Source organism: Phaseolus vulgaris, chromosome 3 (genome assembly GCF_051622355.1).
Source record: "Phaseolus vulgaris cultivar YP4 chromosome 3, ASM5162235v1, whole genome shotgun sequence".
Lineage (NCBI taxonomy): Eukaryota > Viridiplantae > Streptophyta > Magnoliopsida > Fabales > Fabaceae > Phaseolus > Phaseolus vulgaris.
The window spans coordinates 38,839,125-38,863,654 of NC_143500.1; the positions used below are offsets into that span (position 1 = coordinate 38,839,125).

General features: G+C 31.8%; 3 protein-coding genes across 5 annotated transcripts; 2 read left to right on the top strand and 1 right to left on the bottom strand.

Moving 5' to 3' along the window:
• The first annotated feature begins 6,603 nt into the window (after positions 1-6,603).
• On the top strand, positions 6,604-16,763 carry FIP1[V] (FIP1[V]-like protein). Of its 3 annotated transcripts, none has more exons than XR_016519814.1 (11): positions 6,604-7,358; positions 10,383-10,639; positions 11,115-11,241; positions 11,315-11,383; positions 11,495-11,632; positions 11,812-11,913; positions 12,016-12,290; positions 13,315-14,932; positions 15,378-15,516; positions 15,596-15,676; positions 15,851-16,763. XR_016519814.1 is itself a non-coding variant. In XM_068608117.2 (9 exons), the coding sequence occupies exons 1-9, from the start codon at positions 6,786-6,788 to the stop codon at positions 16,421-16,423; spliced, it is 3,732 nt and encodes a 1,243-aa protein (XP_068464218.2). In that variant the 5' UTR covers positions 6,604-6,785; the 3' UTR covers positions 16,424-16,763. The 3 variants fall into 3 exon arrangements, 1 of the variants encoding a protein (XP_068464218.2); XR_016519815.1 differs by having other exon boundaries at positions 15,599-15,676; XM_068608117.2 differs by lacking the exons at positions 15,378-15,516; positions 15,596-15,676.
• Positions 16,764-20,827: 4,064 nt separating this feature from the next.
• Positions 20,828-21,513, top strand: LOC137807459 (uncharacterized). The gene is made up of 2 exons (XM_068608119.1): positions 20,828-21,141; positions 21,218-21,513. Exons 1-2 carry the CDS (start codon positions 20,955-20,957, stop codon positions 21,337-21,339), a joined length of 309 nt encoding a protein of 102 aa, XP_068464220.1. The 5' UTR covers positions 20,828-20,954; the 3' UTR covers positions 21,340-21,513.
• Positions 21,514-21,731: 218 nt separating this feature from the next.
• ABCI1 (non-intrinsic ABC protein 10) lies at positions 21,732-22,820 on the bottom strand. Its single transcript, XM_068608118.2, has one exon. The coding sequence runs from the start codon at positions 22,683-22,685 to the stop codon at positions 21,999-22,001; it is 687 nt and encodes a 228-aa protein (XP_068464219.1). The 5' UTR covers positions 22,686-22,820; the 3' UTR covers positions 21,732-21,998.
• Between the last annotated feature and the right edge of the window lie 1,710 nt (positions 22,821-24,530).

The following is a 24,530-nucleotide window of genomic DNA, read 5'->3' on the forward strand; positions in this document are numbered from 1 at the left end:
TTAGTGAATTTATAAACATGAATGAAACAAATAATCAACCGTCAGAATACTTATTATTCCTAATCAAAGTGTTAGAATATGAGTGTATTTCTGAACTTAGATGAAACAAATTGTTAAATATAAGAACAACTTAATTATTGAGGTAGCTATGGAAGTTTTGTGGGAAATTAAAGTCATGCTTAATGCTTTAATATTAGCTTGGAGAGTCTTAAGGAAAAGTTTCGACAAAGATGAATCTTTTGAAAATAGGGGTATTTACTCCCACATTTTTTTGTCCCTCGCCAAGCAGATGAAACAATACATCATCTCTTTTTGGAATATGCGATAGCACATTTGGTTTGGTCGAAGGTATCCAATTGGGTGGGAACACAAATGGTGAATCATAACAACCTTAAGCAACACTTGGTTTAGTTTTCTCTGCTACAGTTTGATACACAGAGGAATAATGTGTGGAGAGGTATGTGGGCAACAATTGTATGGAGTATGTGGTATCAAAGAAATGTGGTTCTTTTTAAAGGATGGAGGGTGGACCCGGACAAAATCTTTACTAGCACAGCTACAGGTATGGTCTTGGATGAAGAGAAAAGTTATAAACTTCACCTTTGCTTATTCTGATTGGGTGATGTATCCTTTAAATTGTCTGCTTAGTATGAATTTTGCAAGTCCTTCAAAGATCAAGTTGTTGTTATGTGGGTGTGTGATAGTTAAAGTCAACACTTGTAACCTGTGTGTCCTAAATAGGTGTTACTGATGGGTTTTCTTTGTATATAGGTGAAGAAGTAAGTAGTAAAGAAAAGAAGGCTTAAGGATTAGAGTGGGGATAGAGTGAGATTTAAGGTGTTGTTCTTGCTCCTACACCTAATTATGCAGAAGTTTGGGAATGTGCAGTTTGGGATCTAGTTTGAAAAACCAAAGTATTAGAAGGAATGAAGGTGCAGTTGGGGCTAAAGGGAAGGTTTCGCAGTACACAAATCTGGTTTTATTTCTGTTGGCAAGAAATGGCACAAGGAGAAAAATAGAAATTAGGTAGAGAAGGAAATTATAGAAGGAGAATGTTGGAAAAGGAATTGAAAGAGAAGAGATAGAGTATTGATGAAGCTGGTAAAGGTTGGAAATGAAAGGAAGGTAGCAGAAAACACAAAAGAACATCAAAGACACAAACAAAGGCAAAGTTTAGATAATATGGAGGAATGAAGAAGTTCTCAGTGAAAAGAAGGAATGGAAACTAAGCATTCATCAGAGTGTGAAACCAAATGCAATCTTTAGGTAGTTGAAGCCACAATGCAAAGTCTTTGTAGTCATCAACCTATGGTTTATAGTGTAGAAAAATTGTGGTGTCCTCGAGTGATCTGAAGAATTAAGAAGCAGAAGGTTTGTCCAATCGTTCCTAAGCAGTGTATAAATCTCAAGGAACAAGGGGGACCCGAATTTTTAGCAAAAGGTGGCTTAAGTTTTTGGTTTTGGATTAGGTAGACTACTAAAGGGGTTGCAACTGCTAGATAGGTTGGTTCCTTAGTATAGGGGGCTAAGCATGAATGTATGGATTGGCCAACCATTGGTTAAAAGTTGTTTGGAGCAGTTGAGCCTTGTACTATCAAATGGAAGCTCCTCTGGATAGGTTGGGACTTTTAATGTATAAGGGTTGAGACATCCTTGAAGTGTCTCATTTAATTATATTTATTCATTGCTGATAAAAAAACAAAACTTAATATTCATATTTGTTAAACAAGATGTTTTGATGTCTCCAAATCTGTGTAGAAGACTTTAAGAAATTGTTGATATATGTGTGCGTGGTTTAGTAGTTTCTGACTTGATAATTCACACCTCGTATTGATCCAAACTCACTTGATTCTTTATCTCTTTTAAAAGAAGTGTTTTTTAAAAAGTTGTGAAATTTTAGTCAATTGTTTTTCAAATCAATATGTTGAAAAAGCTTATACTCAAAGGTCTTAAGACTATAACAAGTTTTTTCAACCAGTTGAATTGTTGAAACAATTGGTTGTTTGACACTTAGTGGTTTTGAAAAAGGTTTGCTTTATTTTTTCTTTGTTGTCAAATTGAAACAACCAGTTATTTCGATAAAACAATTAGTTGTTTTATGTGAAATCCTTAACAGAAAAATTATTTCAATCAATTGTTTTGTAAAACAATTTGTTGTTTTTCTAACAAAATTTGGTTAAGAGTTCCAAACTGCTTTTAAATTATTCCAATTGCTTTTGAATTATGATCTATCAGTTTTAACCACTTTATTGAGTTTATATAAAGATTGTTTTATGATCTTTTCAAGAACTTAAGATAGAGAGCTTATAAAAAACGTTTTCAAGAGAATCAAGAATTTTGGATCATCACTTGTTTGTGGAATAAGACTAGGTTTTTGTATACTTTGAAGCCCAGGTGTACTCGATTTCCTTCTTTTGAACCGTGTAATTCTGTGTAATTTTGTGTAAGGCAGTTTCAGAAATGGTTTCTGAAAACTGTGATGTTGGTGTTGCCAATGAGTGGTGTATGTTTGTAATCTAGGTTTGATTACATAGTGAATTCTCAATGGTTAGCTGAGGACTGGATGTAACTTTTGGTTAAGAGTCAATAAGTATAAACCTCTTTGTGTGAATCTCTATATCCCTTCTCTTATACATTATTTTTAACATTGTTTTTTTTTTCTACTGGTATAAACACTTGTTGTTTCGAGAAAACAACCTGTTGAATTTATGTAAAGAACTATGAAACTAAACTTTTCACTCTAATTTCAATCTTTGAGAAAATCTTATGAAAATAATTCACCCTCTAGTGTTTTGGCCACACACTCTAACAATATTTACCAATACAAGTTCAAAATAACGAAACTAAACAACAAATCTATGCAAAAAGGTTTACTGCTAAAAATTAGTATGACAGTAAAATAACTTTGAATCCAATGGAAATCATTGTGGGGTTCTGGGGTTAATGGATTTTTCTACTCAAGCTTTCAATAAACTCTAATGAAGGTGTGAAGAAGAATAAGAAGGACAATGTGCTTTTGGTGTTGTTTTATGGTTTAGAGGACGAGTAAAATGACTGGTTGAGTTGGGTTAAGAAAGAATTGAAGAATTCTTTGTTGAATTTTAGAGGTAAACCTATGGGTGCTTAGTGGGAAGAGGTTATTGGAGGATTTTGGGTTAAATCTTAGAGAGTTACACTCTTGGATGATTATTGGTTGAATCTCAAAGGTAAAGTTATAGTTTGCAAAAAAGTAATCACATTAGTGATGTGTTATTGGTTGGTAATTGGTGTTTTGATTGAAATTTGGATAAAATATGGTGTGGAAAAGATTAAGGATGATAATGATAGAATTGATTTTTTTTACCAAAATAGGTAATTTTATAGATTGTATTTAAATAGATAAAATTATCAAAATAGTTAAGTGATATCAAGTTGACACAATTTTATTATAAATAAATCATGTCAAGATTATACGACTTTATTATAAATAGTGATGTGTTATTGGTTGATAATTGGTGTTTTGATTGAAATTTGAATAAAATATGGTGTGAAAAGATTAAGGATAATAATGATAATTTTTTTTATTATCAAAATAGAGTAATTTCACAAGTTGTATTTAAATAGATAAAATTTAAAATTTTTATCAAAATAGTTAATTGATATGAAGTTGACATGATTTTATTATAAATAAATCACATGATTTCTCTATTAATTAAAATTTTATTAAGAGAACGCAACTTATTTATTTTGATAAATTTTAAAATTTTATTTATTTTAATAATTAAACTATAAAGTTACACAAATTCTAGTAAAAAAAAACATGGTAAGTTTATTTCATATTATATTTGGGATCTAGTTATTTCTTCTGTCATCTTGAAAATTGATGAAAGTATTTGAGATTAATGTAAATGATTTTGTGATTACAAAAATATCTATTCATATATTACACAAACTAGCTAACTAATTGACATGTAACATACAAGTTTAACAATTATCAACTAGTCACTGGACTAGCTTATATCACAACAAATCTAAATATAACAAAAATATACTTAAACAATTTATATTGGGAATAAGAGATATTAGGAATCAAAGATACTATTGTTTCCATATTTTAGAATCATAATGTCTAATTATTTTGTCAATTAAACAATTTAAAAAAAAATTCATAACTTATTTATTATTAAATAAATTTCACTGTTATGATATTTTTATATCTCTGTACTAGACATCTGACTATTTTGTTTAACTCAAATCTTATCTAACTTGTCACTCAATCAGTCAATTTAATATATTTTTATCTTTTGACTAAATTTTTTCATTTAAGTTAATTTATAAAATAAAAAAGTCATTATTATTATTTTACAACTCTTACTTAATTTTCTACCCAGTTATAAACTATTTACTGGACGAGATTATGAAAATTGCAGCAAACAGAAAGACATACAAAAATTGGAAAACAAAACTCGCAGTATAATATTATAAGTACTCAATCTTAATAGTTAATATTCAATAAAATGAAAAATTCAAATTAAATTAAAATAAACAGTTTAAAAGCAACTCATTATAGTTGTTTTAGGTTAAAAGGAATACCTCTTTATATATATATATATATATATATATATATATATATATATATATATATATATATATATATATATATATATATATATATATATATATATATATATATATATACCCTCTTTATATGCAAAAATAGATGCACTTGCGCATATATATTTTTATTATATTAAAAAAATATAATTTTATTATTTTTATGAATAATTAATTAAAAACAAAAAAATAATTCAATTTAAAAATATATACATATAATTTTATAAAATAGTATTAAAAAATTATATAACCGTTATTTAAAAAAACTATTTATTTATTTTGAAATAAAAGTAAGTTATTTAATTGTTTATTTTAAAATAAATAAAATTATATTTTATTTATTTATTAAAGGTACAACTATCCAATTAAAAGATTACAACAAAAATTACAAAATAGTATATCCTCCCTTTACCATATGTGTGCCTTTTTTTTTCATTGCATTTCAATAAAACAAAAAACAAAAACCTCAACTTAACATAACTTTTAGCATTTCAAAGTAGAAATGAGAACTACAGAGATAATGCATGTTTAATTATATTTATTTTTGTTTATAAAATATTAATTTATATTTGTCATAAATTTGTGTTTTTTCTAGGTATTCTCGAATTTGTATCTATACCAGCTTATATATTGTTTTAAATATTTTATTTTTATTAACAATCACAATAAAAGAAACATTAAGATTCAAGGTTAAAGAGATAAACATAATTTATTGTAATATAAAATTTCAATAAAGAAATTACACATATCTTAAAATAAAATATCAAATAATAATTCAATAAATAGTTAAAAAGAGTAAACAATTAAATGTAATTAAGATTTCATGACAATTCAACATCAATTACTTTTGTAAAGGTTGAGAGAAGTGAAAAAAAAAACAAATAAAGATATTAAAGAAAACATAAATAATCAAATGTTTATCTGTACATTATTTCAAAATTGAGGTTTACATATTTTCTAAAATACAATACATTACTTAAAACCATACAAAGAAAAAAGAAATGGAAATTTGAGATTTTGATGAAAGGAAAAATTCATTGAAAATTTAATTAAACTTAATAATTGAAAGATAATTAAAATTTGTATAATGAAAGAATGATTATTTAGATGAATCAAAACAAAATATTAAATAGAATAGTCAAAAAATATATTTTAGAAAACCTAATAAACTAAATAATATTTTAATAATTTAAAATATAAACAGATATGAGGATCAACATGAGACAAACACCTGCATAGTTTTGTCTCTCAATCTAATTTTAAAAAATTAAATATTACATCTATTCATATCCATATCCAATAAATATAATTTTTTATTAATATAGAGACAAATTCATGTATTTTTCATATATTTGGATTAATTTGTCATCATCCTATTTTTCTATTTGATAGTAAATAATAAAATAACTTCTGAGAGGTCTTTCTCTTTCATTAAAATTAGAAAATGTATGTTACTTTTTCTTTTTCACCACATACCCGAAAAATGGAAGATAAATTATTCATAAAAACATAAATATATACTCTCTATAGCCTCTAATTCTCTATTTGGTTAACAAAATAGAAAATATAGAGAATTTTTTTATCAAAACAAATATTTGGTAAATAAAAAATATTTCAATTTTGCTGAGTTTCGCATGAAAATAACTATCTTAAACACAAGCAATAATACTTCATAAAATTAATTGAATGAAAATCTTAGATTTTGGTTTTTGTTAAGTTTGAAGTGTTTATAAAATGGTCATATAGACTAAAATAAATTTATCATCATAAAATAAAATAAAAATATTTTAAGAAAATGCAATATCATTTTTTTTCATAGATAAAATTACTATTAAACATAAAAGGTACAAATATTTTAAAAAAAGAAATTCCTTTTGAAATTAAATTTAAAATTCTCACGTCTTTAAGAAAAATGTATTTCCCGTTATTCCAAAATGCACAAATAAAAAGTAGTATAAAATATAAAAGTAAAAGACATATAATTTTATAATTTGTATAAACTAAAAAAATGAGATGGAGTGATGGAGAGAAATTGTGTGTTGGCATTTTTTGATGAAAGTGCAACGATAAAAGGGCACGTTTAGAAGGTGATGAAGATTGGGCTTTGGCACTTTGCCATTTCCCAAACCTTGCAACTAAGCAAAACAAAACCCTTTTTCTAACCTCAATACTCTTTCTCCAACACCATCGCCATGGAAGACGATGATGACTTCGGTGGTTTATACACAGATCTTCCTCAGCCCTTCGCTCCTTCCTCTCCTTCTCCCCCCAAAGCTCAACCCATTCATCGCCAACAATTACCTCAACAACCACCCCGCCATGTGGAACCCGCAATCGCCAATTCCAACCCCGTCGAGGAACCTTCCGTTGATTTGATCGACAAGGACGTCAAATTCGACATCGAGGATGAGGAAATCGACGAAGAGCCGCTCATTCCGGGGCTAACAGGCGTCGCCGTGGAAGCTCCCAGGAAAATCGGCGAGGCTGATGATTGGGACGACAGCGATGACAGCGAGGATGACTTGCAGATTGTGTTGGACGACGGCGGCCGTCTGGATGCCGGCGACCGTCCGGATGCCGGCGACGACGGTGGCCTCAATGTTGCGGCGGCAGCCGGCGACGTGGAGGAGCGCGATTGGGGCGAGAATTCGACGCAACCGGTTGATGGCGAGAAGAAGGATGTGGGAGAGTCGGTTAAAGCAGTTGCGCCGAAAATTGGGTACAGCAATCAGGGTTATCATCATCCTTTTCATTCTCAGTTTAAGGTCAGTGGCGTTGTAATTGTATTGTACGTTTAAGAATATTAGTAAATAAAGTTTGATGATCGAATTAAGCTAGTGTTGTGTTTCTTTTGTGCTTCATTGTTGTGAATAGCTGAAAAAAAAGAAGGAAAAGCTTAAAAGGCAGTGAAAGAAAATAGAAAGAAGCCAATGCAAAAGATTTTGTAATATTTTTTTCTGTTATTATTAATGTTACTATGTACTGTGAGTTACACAGTTACACCAATGAAAAAATCTAGTTGAAGTTTTTGTTTTGTTATCCTTTCCTCTTGGGTACATTAGCTGAGCCTTGGATTCAAGGACCAAATGATCATGGATGTTAGTTGACACATGCAGATTACAGGATATATATCGAGCATGACATATGTTATCTGAATGACTTGGTAACTTGGCAGCCTTGCTTCTTGTGAATTGTGAATGAAAAGAGAAAATAATTGTGGTATTGATTTATAGGAAAAAATAAAATAAGAAAGAAGTCTGTAATAAGTCTCTCTTATCTTGAAAATGAAATACAATGATGGTGTTTTCAGGATTTTTGTAATCCCGTTCATTTGCTTTTGGTGAATCTTGAAGTATAACTGTTAATTTCCTTCTCGCTTGTTATCAAGCTTTCTATTCAAGGAAGATGGATGGATTGCTCTAAATATTAATCAATGTTGACATTAATTATTTTTACGGTTTCCATACTTAACTTTAATCAACTTATCAAATAAATGCTCCTTCATAAGGTGGTGCAGACTACAAAACAGTTTCACTGAATTATTCCTTTGGAGGATGTTTATTTGATTTTCTGGGGAATAGAGATTGTTTGATCTTTGTATCTTTGTTGCTTGACTTGAGACGAATACACCACCACCAAAAGTATTACCCCATTAAGTTCAATTGGAAACCCAATTCTGAGATGTTATTTACCATAAAATTCCTTTTCATGACTTCTTTCAATGTCTTGCTCGATCTCTTTCTATATTTCTTCACAAAACTAAAAATCATGCAATCTACTCTTACCAATGGTTATAGTTGCCTTTTTTGTACATGTCCAAACCACGTTGACTCGTTTTGTTTAATGAATTCAGAAAGATATGGAAATTGAGCACCTGGATTCCAGACACTGCACGGCTGTGAATCATGAACTAAAACGGGAAGCCATACTGCAATGATTCTTCTGAGTCTGAGATCTAACTAATAACTCACCCATACTGCAATGATTCTTCTGAGTCTGAGATCTAACTAATAACTCACTCATAAATATAAAAATCATTCACAAGCCTTCACCTAGTATATTAAGTTTCTCGGATGTTAGACATTGGCTTTGTTTGGATTTTTTTTATATAAACACTTCTAAAAGAAGAAAATGAGAAGGAAAAATGTATTAAGTTTCTTTTAAAATTCAAGTAAACTTCTGTGCTTTTAAATAGACACTGTCTTGTCTAACTTCTCTAACAACTGAAATGCATAAGTTGATTTTAGATTATAGAAAAGAAATAACTAAATTCATTTTACCTTTTCATTTTCTTTTCTATAAGATTTTGTAGAGAAATTTATTTAAATAGGACCACAGTGTTATAGTTTTTATGAGCAAATTAAGTTTGACCTTTGCTGGCCCCATCCTTCTAAATAATTTCAGCACAAGGAAGGTTTTACTAGGATAGTTTCAGGCATAAAGCCCGAATGACTCTTGTGTGAAGGGACACGGGGATATAAAAACCATATGTGAGCCTTCACCTAACAATTTAATATTTTTGGGACAATGAGGAGTCACCGATAACCACAAACATAGCGTAAAAGGATAAGTAAAAGAACATGGAAAATTTACCTTCAATTATGTGGGATGTTGATGCTGCTCAGCCTGCGTCACCTTTTAAAAATTGTGTATTATAAGGAATTATGAGGTAATTTTTGCTGCAGAAATTGGTTATAATTTGCTGTTGCCTTTAAGAATCATTCATGACATGTATATTAAATCCAGTTTGAGATGCTGCAGACACAGGTTATTAACTGGATTCTGTTTGAGAATTCCAGAATCATATTCTTTGACACACTCTTATGCCCACATTTACTATTGCTGGACGAATTTTATGTGGATCTCACTCCAATTAGTCTACATATATTTTGGAACCCCCTTATTTAGTGACCCATATAAAAATTCACCTAACGATAGACAGTATGTTGAAAAAGTGTGTTGCTGGCATTCCTCATCTGTTGTTAGCACAACTGATCAAGTGGCTATGCAGTAGACAACGGATTAAATCAATGGACATACTTGATGTTTCATTTTGGTTTCTTGACGTCTTCTTCTGTGATGAGCTACACATGTATTGGGATTTTTATTCGTGATCATGAAATTACTTTACCTGATCCATGGGTTTGTTTCTTCCTAGAAACCTTTAAATACATTAGAACCAAAAAAATTCACTGAAAGGTTTATGCGCTCAAACTATATTGGTTATTAATTATATTTGGGTGAGCATTTACCAACGTGTTTTAGATGAACTTGATTTTGGTTATATGAGTGTGTTCATGTGTTGTAATTTTTATCCGAAAAGTAAGCTTGTGAGAGAATTTAGTATAAAGTTCATATCCCAGTGCAGAAGTTAAAAATTTTCATTGTGGGTTGGAAGCAAAATTGCATTATGAAACTTCAAATGTGAGTTGGGGGCCCTCCTATCACATTCTACTGCCTTGTGAACAATTGTTTGTTTCTATGCATCTTGAACCGAAAGTACTTGGGCCTCCATAGATTCTGTCAGTAATTATGTTTTCTAAATTTGGCTAGGTGTTGTACTTCCTCTCTGCTGGTTCATTGATTATTTTTTATCTTAAAACCAATCTTTTATGGAAGAGATGAGTCTATCTTTTATACCATTCATCAGAGAGTTAAATATTTCATTTACTCTAGACCCGTAAAGTTGTTTCCTTGGTTTAAGTATAAAGATGTGAACTATGGATTATGAAATGGAAAATAATTAAGTATCTAATGGTTTGCATTTTTCACTTTTAATTGTAATGTAGTATGTCAGGACTGGTGCAGTATCCATACCTGCAGCAACTAGTTCTACTCCAGGAGGTCCTCTTAGTCAGATTCGTCCACTAGCTAACATGAATCCTGTGGCTGGTCATGGCAGAGGGGATTGGAGACCAGCTGGAATAAAAGGTGCTGCTGCCATGCAGAAAGGTTTTCAAGCAGGTTCTGGAGTACCTATGCGGGGACACGGTGCAGCAGGACGGGGTTTTGGTGGTGGATTGGAATTCGTGCTTCCTTCTCAAAAGTAAAATTTAATTGACAATTTTATTTGTCTCTCTAGCTGTGTTAAAGACACCAAATGAAGAGATTGATGTCAATTGCTAACTAGAAATCCTTTTTGTTAAGCATCTGAGTTGCATTGCATTTAGGAGAGAACTCTTTGGAAACCAAAACATGTGGTTTCTGAGTGGAAGGAGGCTAATAATTTTTTGTTTTCCTTTTGATCTCTATGAACATTTATAGTTTTTTTGTAATTTTAATTTGAAGTATAAAGTGTAGACATGGTTAGTAAACGAGCTTTATATTTCATGTTGTTAGATCAATATGTTAACCAAGGTCATCATTATTCACTTTTATTAGAATGACATATTTGTGGGGCAAATCTTGTTAATCGTTTACACCTCCTTTGATCCCCCCCCCCCCCCCCTGCGTCCTCCATTTTATTACTATTCTGATTTATCTCCCAGTGATTGCTTATTTAATCTGCCACTCATTATCAGGACAATATTTGATGTTCAAATTGATAGTTTTGAGGAGAAACCATGGAAATACCCTGGTGTTGATGTATCAGATTTTTTTAACTTCGGTTTGAATGACGATACCTGGAAAGATTATTGCAAACAACTGGTAATTTTTTTGCTTATATTCTTTTCCAGTAGAAATTTAGTGTTAGACTGAGAAAATAATTGTGACTTTCTAGGAACAACTACGCCTGGAGTCTACGATGCAAAGCAAGATCCATGTTTATGAGAGGGGTCGAACAGAGCAGGTAATGATGTTAGTGTTAGCTAGAAACAGTTCCTTATCACATTTGTCGGGAGTTGTTTAGATCCAGTGCTTATTTAAAATAAATTAAATCATCTACTTGATTTCATTCCAGGACTATGATCCAGATTTGCCCCCTGAATTAGCTGCTGCTTCTGGTAGACATGTTCCTGTTAATAATGCTAACTATGTAAAGTCAGATGTTGGACAAAATGATATCATAAAAGGTTCTGGACCTATGCGACCACCAATTGTATGTATTTCTACCATTAATTGAAATCCTCTATTATATTTTGGCCAGATACTCTTTTTTCTTTTTTTTTGGGCGTATTGGCCTGCTTGTATCTGGTCATTACAGTATAAAATATTTGTAGGATTTTCTGCTTTTCTTATTTTCTTGCTAGGAGTTCTTGATATTATTCATTTTATCAGCCAACTGGAAGAGCAATACAGGTGGAAAGTGGTTCCGGTGATCGTCTTCCTTCCATTGACACTCGACCTCCTCGAATCCGTGATTCAGATGCTATCATTGAGGTTTGAGATTGTCATTAACAATTTGTTGGAATTAGATTTGTCTTTTATTGTTGCATCCTACATCTGCAGTGTACTTGTTACTCACCATATTTTTATGAACAGATTGTTTTACAGGATCCGGCAGACGATGATTCCAATGCAAAAGTTGATGTTCAAGATCAACAAGAGGGTGGTGAGCCCCAGAGAAAGGATTTTAGTGACGACCATCTATCTGGATATGAAATTCCAAGGTTAGAGTCCAAGTATTTTAATGGTCAAAAGAGAGAGCTGATTGGAAGAAGAATGCCCAATATGAAAGCCAGTCCTACTAGCATACCCGTAGAAGATGAAAATTTGCCCTTCCCCCAGGGAAAGACAATGGACTACTCTGACTCTAGGTACCGAACTCCTGGGTCCTATTATGTTCTTTACATTGTATAGATATACATAATTCCGCTAATCCCAGTTAAATTTAAAACCGTTTTTAACTTCATTCCACTTTGATTCCTTTATGCGAGCGAAGTTTGTGTGTATATATGGGCGGCATGAGATATCACAATTAACTAGTTAATTCATGCAAGGTTTGGTGTAATTAACAAAAGTAATGTATACAACTGGGCATTTTCCTAAACAGTTAAATTTGAATTGTACTTTTTTTATTGGAGAAATCAACATATTTTGAAAATGTTAAAGTTGAATAAGCATGATAAATTATGTATTTGTTACTGAAATCTTAGGCCAGAATTATAGTACAAGACATAGACAACACGGTTCCACCCTAACAAGGCTCTGCCATTCAGCAATTAGTAAAACTACTCAATGAAACCACCTACAAAGCTCATACACAAATTATCACACATTAACTGTCACAATATTTTATAACTGCCTAAATAAATGCATAACGAGAGAAATAGGATCAAAAAATGATAATTCGGATCCATAAAGAATTGCCTAAAGACACAATTACTTCACAAACACTATTAGTTCAGGCCAAATTGGTCCATGTCGGCTTCTTATCCTTCTTACATAAACATTCCATATCCTATCAAAATATTGAATGCAGACATAATGAAATATATCCAACTCCTCTTAGAGAAAAAGAAGGTTGAATCTAAGATCAATCTTATGCAACCGCTCAATGTAGAACATAATTTGGTAAAAAAATATATTTGTCAAATTTTTATATAAATGAAAAGGAAAAAAACTGTCCAACATCTTAGAGGCTTAGAAACCTTACATGAAGGGATGGTTTTTCAAGTGTAGAGGTGTGTTGGCGTGTTAGTTAAATTTTTCATTTTTAAGGACAACAACTTATTTTGTTATTCTTTGCATGTCCTGATGGTTTTTGATGAGTATGCAACTAATGGGCTCAGTTATTCTATTATGCAATTCATTAACACCATCTCTGTTTTCTATTTGCAGGAAAATGCAAGGAAGTGCATGTGATCAGTCTCCTCGTTTTACTGGTAGTCAAGAAGTGACAATTGTTGACAACAAAAAAGAAGAGTCAGTTGAAAGCATGGAAGGTAGACATAGTGCACACTTGTCATTTCCTGCCGTTGTGGATGTGAAGGAATCTAGCATTCAGAACAATCAGCTTGAGGAAACTGGGACAGCGGATGGAACTTCCAGGTTGGAAAAGGGAGATATTGATTTAAATGCAGTGGACGACAGAGATACCATTAAGGATGGGGTAGCAGAGAGAGAGAAAATAACATCTCAAGTTGAGCAACCTTTGCTTGGGGATGGAAGTGATTGGGAGGACTCAAAATCTGTAAGAAGTAGCGATAACAGCAAAGCAAAATCAGAAAGCAGCAGAGATTATCATAAGCAATGGGATGGTTTTGAAGTAGTTCAGGATCCACAGTCTGTTCATCTGGGTAGCATTAAAATGCAATCTGACGATAATGAGCTGGTATTCCATAGAAGAGAGCATGATGGGGGTAAAAAAACAGAGACAAATGGTACAGTGATTAAAAGTAGAGAGAATTCATACCCTCACAAGGAAAGACTCCCTAGTTCGTCACATCCATCACACCTAAGGATTGATGGATTTGATAGTCAAAGAGATAGGGTTAGCTCTGACATGGATTGGGAACGCAGAAATGACGATCTCTATGGAAAAAGGATTAAACATGATGAGCCAAGAAAGAGGGACAGGGGTAGGGTTCGTGAAAATGAGAGAAGCGACAATGATGATACCTTTCGTTCTAGAAAACAGTTGGATAATGGTAGCTACAGGGTTCCATATGACAAGGATATCAGGTCAAGAGTCTCAAGACACAAAGAAAGAGATGACAGTTTGAAAGATAAGCATGAAGCTTTGGAGGATTTCCGTAACAAGAGGAGGAAGAATGAGGAATATCTTAGGAGGGAGCATGTAGCCAAAGAAGTTGCACGTGGGTATAGAGAAAATGTCAGTCGGCACAAGCCAGAAAAGGATTCAGTATTGGATCCACGGAAGAGAGATGATCATCAAAGAAATAGAGACGACCTAGATGTTCAATATGCTGCCAGACAAAAAAATGAGGCCTGGCTACTGAGGGAGAGGGGTAATAGGAAGAGAGATAGAGAGGAGTGGCATCAGGTTAAACAGTCTCGCGAGGAACATCCACTCAAGCGTGAAAGAGGAGGACGGGATTCTGTAAGAAGTGGACGAGGAGCTGAAGATAAGATATCGACTGGCCTTGTTAGGGCTAAGGATGAACATAAAGTTTCGGAGAAAGAATACCAACATAGAGAAGCAATGCGACACAGTGACCAATTGAAAACAGCGGATCAAATTAAGGGTGAAAGCCCACATCGTAAGGGGCATGATGATGCTTATTTCCGTGGAAATCAATACAACAGTGAGGAAAGGCGATCCAAGGAGGAAAAATCAAGTAGTCGAGGTTATTGTGCCACTAATTCTTTAGAGACCCAAAGAGTTCACGAGAGAAAGCGGGATGAGGGCTCTAGGAAAAGCAAAGAACCCATTGCTGGTAGTTTAGGCACGTCCAACAAAAGTCCAGAAGCTCAAAGTGGCCAGAACAATTTCAAGGTATACTTGACGCTTATATATTTAAAATGTGAGATTTATCTGAAATTTATCCGAAATTTATCCATCTCTATGTGCGACTCGTAGGAGTATGGTTCTATAATAATGGTAAATATAATGGGTAAATTAGTGCCTAACCATAGAAAACAGGCTTGGCATCGGGTATCTAATTTCATTCACACGGTTCCTGTTTCCCCAACTTAATGCCTAGGGAGAAAGGGATAAAGCAGAAGATAAGATCTTTTATAGCAAAATTTTGTCCTTTTCCAGTTAGGCTTTATGATTTAGTGCATAATAGGAGTCATGCTTAAGTATCTAGACAGTTAAGAACCAATCTATTATTTTAAGTAACAAGTTTCTTTTTCTTTACTGGTTGTAGTTAGTCCTTAATGTTTTTGTACAAGAGATTGCTATTGTTTCTTTGACTGATATTATCTGTCACTGTCAGTATTAAGCTTGATCCCTGTGGAAATGGCACTCACGTGGTTAATGATTGGAAGAAATCTTTCTATTACTCTAGCGTCTCCGCATAATCTGATTAGACCTGAAAAGCTCATCATCTCACTTTTTTCTCTTTTTCCGCCATGGTCAGCACTTGAACCTTAGCCAGGTTTTCGAATTCCCTTGCCATGTCATTGTATTTGACAGATAGGTTAATTTGTTCAGCAGGATTCGGGCTGAGAAATATCACTCTTGGAAAAGTGAAATTTGGATGCTTATTTCACAAGTGTGGTTTAATATTTCTTAGTAAGCTTTGGACATCGATTTTAAATGCATTTTTCCTTGCTCTTTCTGTCTCTTCCGAACCAAAAAGTGATTGTGGAATAATTTTTTAATCGCTCTTCTGATATTGAGCTCAAGCGCATGTAAACAATTACTGGGTACTAACTTATATATTGTCTTCTGTTTCTATTTATGAAGGGCATGAAAGGCTCTGGCGATGAAGAACATGCTGAGGATGAAATTCCAGGACATCGGTTGTCCAGAAAAAAGAATGGGGAAGCCAACTCAGATGATGAACAGCAAGATTCTCAAAGAGGACGGGGACGAGGACGTTCTAAATATGAACGCTGGACAAGCCAAAAGGAAAGAGATTTCAGTATCAGCAGCAAGTCATCATCTTCCTTAAAGTTCAAGGACCTTGATAAGGATAATAATGATAGGTCTTCTGAATCCGGGAAACATGTTGACGAATCTACTAAGTTAATTTATACCAATCACCAACCACAATTATCAGTTGAGGGGAAGGATTTTGTAGATGTGGAGATTAAGGATGCTAAAGCCAAAGAATTAGAGGATCAGAACCCTGATACTGTTGACAAGTTGAAGAAGCGTAGTGAGCGGTTCAGGGTTCCAATGGCAAGTGAGAAAGAGGTCGTAGTTGTCAAAAAGTTAGAGGATGAACCTCAGCCTTCTGCCGAATATGAAAATCCAGTGGATTCAGAGGTCAAACAAGAGCGACCACCCCGGAAAAGGAGGTGGATAGGTAACTAGATGAGAAATCTGGAAGCTTATTATTTTACTACAATTCTCGTTTAGTTTGTCCCCGCCAAATTTTCTGCCTGGCATGATTTTGTAAATTCTTGAAATCTCCCCTTCCTCCATGAAGACATTCAAAACTCCTTTACCATAATTCTTAACGGATTACCCAATTTAGGTTTAGTAGTACTTTGTGATTTTGAATTTGTGTTGAATGTAACATTTTTAGTGTTTGAGATTATATGTAGTTATACCATTTTTGTAGCCACGCACCAAATACATTATTATACACTGTATATACAGGTAAAATGTAGAACTTGAACTTTCACAATACAGGCACGTTTTTCTGTCTAAATGTGATCCATATCGGAATTTGATCTGGATTATTAACATGACCAAGTCTTGTTGCAATATGACACTCAGAAATTATTGGTATGGCTGGTGATGCACTCAGAGCCTTATGCTGGCACTGTTCCTCTTGTGACCGAAACCAAAGGCATCATGATGAAGACGCAACCTCTCTATGAGTGATTGATTGTAGTTGTTGTAGACTGTAAGTTAATATTAGTTATATGTTAATAAGATGTAGTTCATGAATTTCGATAGTAATAAAAGGAGGTATCAACGCAAATTATTCCAATTACAAATCTGTCAATATTTGTGTTTATTTTTTATGAAAAATGTTTTTTTAATAAAGTATCATTTATGTTTTATTAATTTACATGAAAAGCATCGGTACTCTTTACTTAGTTGTTCTTCAATGCTAAGTTTAGATCATTTGAGTGAATACTATTTATTCATTTAATACAAAAGTAAATACCCAACAGGTTTATTTTGATTCATGTACAAAATTTGAAAGTTCGGGAGAAAAATAAAACGACTAGAAGAAATTCATGTAATACATATTAAAATATCAAATTTTTTCTCAATTTTTCCTTTATATTCATATAAAATAATTAGTTATATTATAAAATAAAAATATTAAACATATTTATATTAAAAATAAAAGTATTATAGTTATCTACTCAATGTATTGGAAAAAAGTTTGTGACAATTTTTGAAGTAACTTGAGTTTGATTAATTGGAGATTTGCTATGTTAATTGTAATTCGAATTTTTGTGTTTTTGAGATAAATTAGTTATTGGGTTTAACATTTGATGAAACTTTAATTTCATGTTGTGGTTTCCTCATGTTTTTATTAAATAAGGTTGGATATGTGGTCTAGGTATATGTAAAGTAAAAATAGCTTTATTGTTCATGTTCTTTTCTTTTGTTCTTTAAAGAAAATAACTGCTATACAATGCTTAATTGAAGAAATTCACAACCGAAGGTCTTTTTTTTTTTTTTGGTTTAAGATAACTTACATAAATTTGAAAAATAACGTGCCTCTTGAAAGCTAAACTGGGTAATTTAGGAGGTTTCTTTCTCCTTTTGTATTTGGGGTACCTTTCATAATAAGGTGGGGATAATACTCTTACATGTGTATATTTATTTAAACTATTAACATATAAAGTTATAATTTTATTTTAGTTGAATGGAATACATGACTAAATATTAATTACTATTCAGTAATGATCACTTGTAGGACATTTTACTTATGATAGGTGGGGTATGTATATGTGGTCAAACTTGTCGAGGACCAAGAGTTCTGAACCAATGTTGACGGCGGACGAACTCATTATATGATTAGTAAAAGAATTGTTATGTGTTTTGGAAATTTTAAACTTTGGTATGATTTGATTGTTTAACGTTGGGTATTGTGAGATTCAAAATGTGAATTTTAATTAAGACATAGTATTTTTAAGAAAGAAAATATTGTGTTAAGATTGTTTAGGATGTGCATTGATTAATGATTCGTCTAGAAGGAGATATCTTGACTCTCCTGAGATAATGGAATCATATAGATGAAGTTATTTAGGTGGTGAGAGTCGAAGTAGGTTCATATGAATGGGTGAATTGTTTGAAAGATAACTAACTTGATCTGTTATACGAGTTAACCATGTCATATTATGAAAGATATGATATTGATATTATTTATGCACATAACTGTGTGGATCTCACAATGATATAGTATGACAGGTGCAGATCTCTGAGTCTAAGTCAACACACGAGTCTTCCAGAAATAGAGGAAATAGAGTAAGTGTCTATGTATTGTGAGTCAATACAAGTCTGACATGTGAAAGTTGAATTATGAATTTTAACATACACTTGATGGTTTGAGAAATTGTATGAGACTTGATGAATTAGGTTTATTAATTCGAAATTGAAATTATGTAAAAAAATTATATAATTAGCTTATCCGGTTTTTTGTTTGTGTTTGTTTCTTTATATGTGATGATATTGTTTTACACTAGAGATTGCATATAATAGAGCTCCTCAGTAAACAACTCGAGGATGAGATAGATTTAATTTGAATGTTTTTGTTTTATTTTTAAAACTTTTGGTGTGTATATTAAAATTCCTATGAAAAGGGAATTTTTTTTTAATATATTCATATGTTAATTACATATTGCTTCTTTTACTTTTATTTCATTATATATGGTAAAAATTAGGATGTTACATATATAAATTCTATAACATTATAAATGTTATACATAATTAATATATATAAATTTTGCTTATAATTAATTATATATAAGATATAATCGATTAAGTTATAAATTTTATGATATAGATATATAATAATATTATACAATAATAAAATAAATAATACTAATATAAATATATTTATATAATAATAATAAAATATTCATACTAATAATCTAAATATTAAAATTATAAACTAAAAACAATATTCAAGTAAATTTATAAAAGTAATAAAAAAAAGTAATTTATATTTAATTTTTAATTGATTTTAATGACACAAAAATTTTAATCTACATTTTAATCTATTGAAATTTATTAAAAGTTATTATATTTCTAATTTTCTGCAAATATTTTTATAATTATGAATATTAAAATTTTATTTTTAATTGAAATAAAAAAAATTAATAATTTTTTTTATGTTTCGATAATTTTATATAATTCATATTTTTGCAAAATAAATTCTTACACATCATCCAAAACAATGTTTTGATTACAAACAATTAAAATATACTAATTAATTAATTAATTTTTTAAATTATTTTTAAATATAAGAATAAATTTGTAATTTGATTTTTTATCAGTTAAAAATAAAATAAAATTTCAGTCACATCCATCAAATTACTCACAATTTTTATTTATTTTTATTTTATTTATCTTAATACAAATAACCTTATTTTTTTCATATTTTTTTTCTCAAATTCATTCAATCAATTCCCTCAAATTCACCCGGTGAAAAAAATATATTTCAAATTACATAATTCGAAAGCTATTCTTGAATTCAGAAAAGATTTCCGGATTATGTAATATGGAACGTATATTTTTCAAAATTCAAAAAAAAATTTATGGATTAGGTAATTCATAATAATTTTTTAAAAAAATACTTCTGGATTCTAACGATCCAGAAAAGGTTCCTAATTATAAATTGGCTTCTTGATATTATGTAACCTATAATATATTTTTTTAAAAAAATACATTCCAAATACATAATCTAGAATATAATTTTGCATTAACAAATTGGTTAATTGGAAACATTTTACTAGATTGGGGAATTGTAAAATCTAGAGTGTAAGCGGATTACAATATCCAAAATATACAGAAACACCTTCATAACCAAACTTTCAAACATTTAACTTTTTAACAAAAATATATTTTTGAAATTATAAAACTTAAGGGGTGCTATATGGAGGTGCAGGAAGAAGCAGCACTTTTGGTGAAGAGTCGATTAGTTACCAACCTTGTGTTCATAAGCTAAGTTAACTTGTCCACAACAAACAAAGTATACTTTTTTGTCATGTCAAACACTTACACATCAATTGCTACATCATCAGTGATCATATTAAGCCATTAAAATATTGAAGTAAACCACCATTAACAATTGCATATTCTTCAATATAAAACAGAAAAAAATGTTTAATCTAAGAGATTAAAAAACAATTTTCAAATTAATAAAATTAATTAATTTATCAAATGAAGAAAAAAAAAGATTCATATAAAAAGTAAATCAAAAAAATATATAAATATTTATATAAACGTGATTGGGGCAATAATTTTATACGCATGTAGGTATTTAATTTAAATGGAATAGAGTGTGTGAATAAACTTTAACAAGAAAGAGTAGAAAAAAAATGGAAAGATAGCTAAATTAATTTATGAAAAAATAATTTCTTTCTGATAAGTGTTATTCAAACTCTAAATTATTTTTCAAAATCAGATTAAATAAAAAAATATTATATAAATTTCTTGATATTTTAGTTTATTTGATATTGGACATTGGAGGTTGGTTTTATAAGAAATATTACATCATATAAGATGATCATGCATGGATAATGAAGATGAAAGCAAAGTAGAATTCAACAAACACAGACATTTGTATCGTCAATCCTGGAAAAACCTTAGCCAAATCTGAATATCCAAGAACACAGAGACAGAGACAGAGAGAGAGAGAGAGAGGTGAAGAAAAATGTACGTGGATCACGCGTTCTCGATTTCCGATGAGGACATAATGATGGAGATGCCGTTCACGGAGAGCAACAAGCAACCGATAAAAGAGATCGCCCTTGCCATTTCTCTTATCGGCTTCGGAACCCTAGGCATCCTCATCGGCTCTCTCATGTCCTACTATCACATCGGCGGCGACACCGCTCACGGTAACATTCCTTTCTCAGAATGAACAACTCTTTCATTGCTTTTTTATTCAATTTTAATTCAATCGTTGATGCATAGGTATCTTCTTTGCGATACTCGGATCAATCTTGTTCATTCCGGGTTTCTACTATACGCGTATTGCGTATTACGCTTACGAGGGATACAAAGGCTTCTCTTTCTCTGACGTACCTCCCGTATAGTAGTTAGTAATAGATCTTCCCTCTTTGTACCCTTTTTTTCTTTTTTTTTTTCCTTTTCTCTGATAATTTACTACTATTTATACTCATACAGTTTGCGTTTCTAAACTAGTATATTTGTTACTGCTAAGCTTTTTTTTTACTGAATCAGTTGTTCTGCTCTGATTTTATTTTTCAGTTTTTTCCATTATAGGATTGTGAATAGTTGAATTTACCTTGTATGATGATTTCTCTTGTTGGTGTATCTGCAAGATTCTCAACGAGGACGTTCTTAATATGAACGCTGGAGAAGCCTTAAGGGAAGGGATTTCAGTATCAGTGGGAAGTCATCATCTTTAAAATTCAAGGACCTTGATAAGCAACGCAAAACATCCATGTATCAGACCATGTCAAGATAAAGAAAAAACCATGACCAATTTCATTCTCTAGTGCATCACACAAACCTAGAAACAGAGTTCATTTAATCAAAAGACCTAATGTGACCGAGATTCAGCTTCTTATTAAAACCAACAAATAAACTACAGAAGCCATACTATGAGCTTTGGACTTTTTTCAAAAGCTAAAAAAATATACATCCAAACCTCATTTTTAAACAATAGAGAGCTTATGTCAGTACAGAAGCCCCTAGAAGAAGAGCTTCTAAGAAGCATCCAAACAGCCCCTTAGCTGATATCCGCCCGATCAAGCATATCCACATGGGTCATCCTCCTTGGAAACCTTGGTGGAAGTTTCAAAACCATGGAATCTTCCATCTCAATGGGTAGATGAGTCGCCACAATCACAATTCCTCCGTGTTTCCTATGTTCTGCGATGATATACTCAAGTAACTTTACACCCTCTTCGTCTAATGCAACTGAAGGTTCGTCTAGCAACCATATGGGGCGATCAATTGCCAGCAACCTGGCAATTTGTAGTCTTTTGCGCTGGCCCATAGAAAGCATCCTTGGTTTTTCTTTCGCTAATCTTCCTAGTCCCATCAACTCCACAGCAGCCATAGCCTTCCCTTCCTTGTTCTCAAGAAGTTCAAACCATTGTACATTGTTGAGAACTGTGAACTTATCATTAATGGCGTCCTTGAGAGAGAGCCAGTTAAGCTGAAGCTTATATTGGTGGAATATTGCGGATTGTTGAATGTCATGCCCATTCCAAAGGATTTGACCAGCAGAAGGACGTGAAAACCCAGCTAACATACGCAGGAAAGTTGTCTTCCCCGATCCATTTGCGCCTGTTAGCACAAGCGCCCCTCCATCATGAAGAGAGACATTCACATGACGCAGAACTTGCTGTGCATTTCTCATACAAGAGACATTATTAAGGAGGAGACGAGGGAGTGGGGGTCTTCTGCTCATGGCGTTTAACAATTGAAAAATAAATAAAATAAAACTGCCAAATGTGTTCAAACAGCAATTCCGAAATAATGTTTTATGATCCTTTGAATTATATTGATGATACAGTTAGCACAAGTCACAGCGTTTCCTGCACAAGCCTGCCACGAAATAGAAGAGAAAAAGGACAATTTCTCTGCTGAAGAGTAACTCAATCTTAACTACACATGATGCAGAAACACCTATTAAAAATATTATAAGAATTACTTCTGATGTTTAAGCATTTTCTTCACTTTCAAATATCGATGAACCTTGAGGGTTGGACAAACATGAAATTGGATTATGATATAAGCACTATAATCCACAGCAAATCATACAAGCAGCAAGTTGCAATGCAAATAACAGTACGAGTCTATAACAATATGCAATAGTCTACGATCAAAGCTGACATAGATTGGTCACCAAACAAAATCAGAATGAAATCAAAATTTCAACACCAACCTATTGCAAAAAATCAGTAATAAATAATACCGAAACAGAGTCAGATTAAATTTAAGGATCAGATTCGGAGTGCCAAACAATAAAGATCAACCCCAAAAAAACAAAATATAAGTCAATGATTTGATGTGAGAAGAGAAAACGGAGGACCAACCTGGGCGGCGACCACTGGTTTCACGGCATTGGCAGCTTCCCAGTGGTGGCGGCGTCGTTGGAGGCTGCGACTGCTGCTGCACCGCGGCGGCGACTGCTGGCCTGGCGTGAGAGGAACCAGGCGCCGCAGAGAGATAGAAGGTGAACGGAGAAGAAACAAAGCCTTTTTTCTCTTGTTTGAAAAGCCTGGTTACACTGTAGTCATGTTAAAAGAAACTAAGTTAAAAAAAACCTAAATATAAATCCCTCTTCTATTTTTTTAATAATTTTAATTAGTTTTAAATATGTATCCGAAAGATATCACTGCTAAAAATATTAAATAATACCAATAAAAATTAAAATGTTTCACAACTATAATTTTGATAGACTAGTTAACAACTCTCTTACAAAACTAATTTAGATCTAATAATTTTATGGAATTGAATTAAGTATTCTTCAATTTAAAAAAGCAAAGTTACATAAATTTGAAAGGGGTTCCTTCTCTTCTTTTTTTCTGTAATTTCTTCAATTAATGGGTGATAATAAGACATTCTTTCTAATTCTTTTAATTATCACTTTGCAACTGCGTAATTAATTAAACAAAAGATGGGAGAAATAGGAAAATATGTATTTATTTTTGCAAACTAAATTCTTGTAATTTTATTAGGTTGTTTTACTTTAACTAATTTCTCCCTGGACTCCATCAAATTTGAGAAAAACTGTTTTATTATTTGATAAAAATGTTTTTCATATTGTTTCTTTTTGGAAATGTTTCTCGAACCTACTTTCAAGGAATTCTAAAATATATTTTTGAAAATGTTTTCTAAAATATAAATTTAGAAATAATTTTTTTGGAATGTTTTATATATATTTTGGAATGTGTTTTTCAAAGTAAAATAATGAATTAAATTGAGCATTTTATCTAATTGATAGGGTGGGTACTCTTTCTTCTTACACCTTCATACCGTAACACCTCATATACTAAATATGAAAATACTGTTTTATTATTTTTTTTGTCATCTTATACATAATTCACAAGATGTTTTTGAATTTGAAAGTGTTCTTTAGTTCTATAAAATCCAAAACTCTTTTATTTATTTGAAATAAGCATGTGAAATATGTCATCCGGTATCTGGATTACATAATCCAGAAATCAATATCATATTTAGAAAAAACTTTCAAATTATGTAATCCGGAAGCTAATTTAAAAAAAAGCTTTTGGATTACACAATTCAGAAA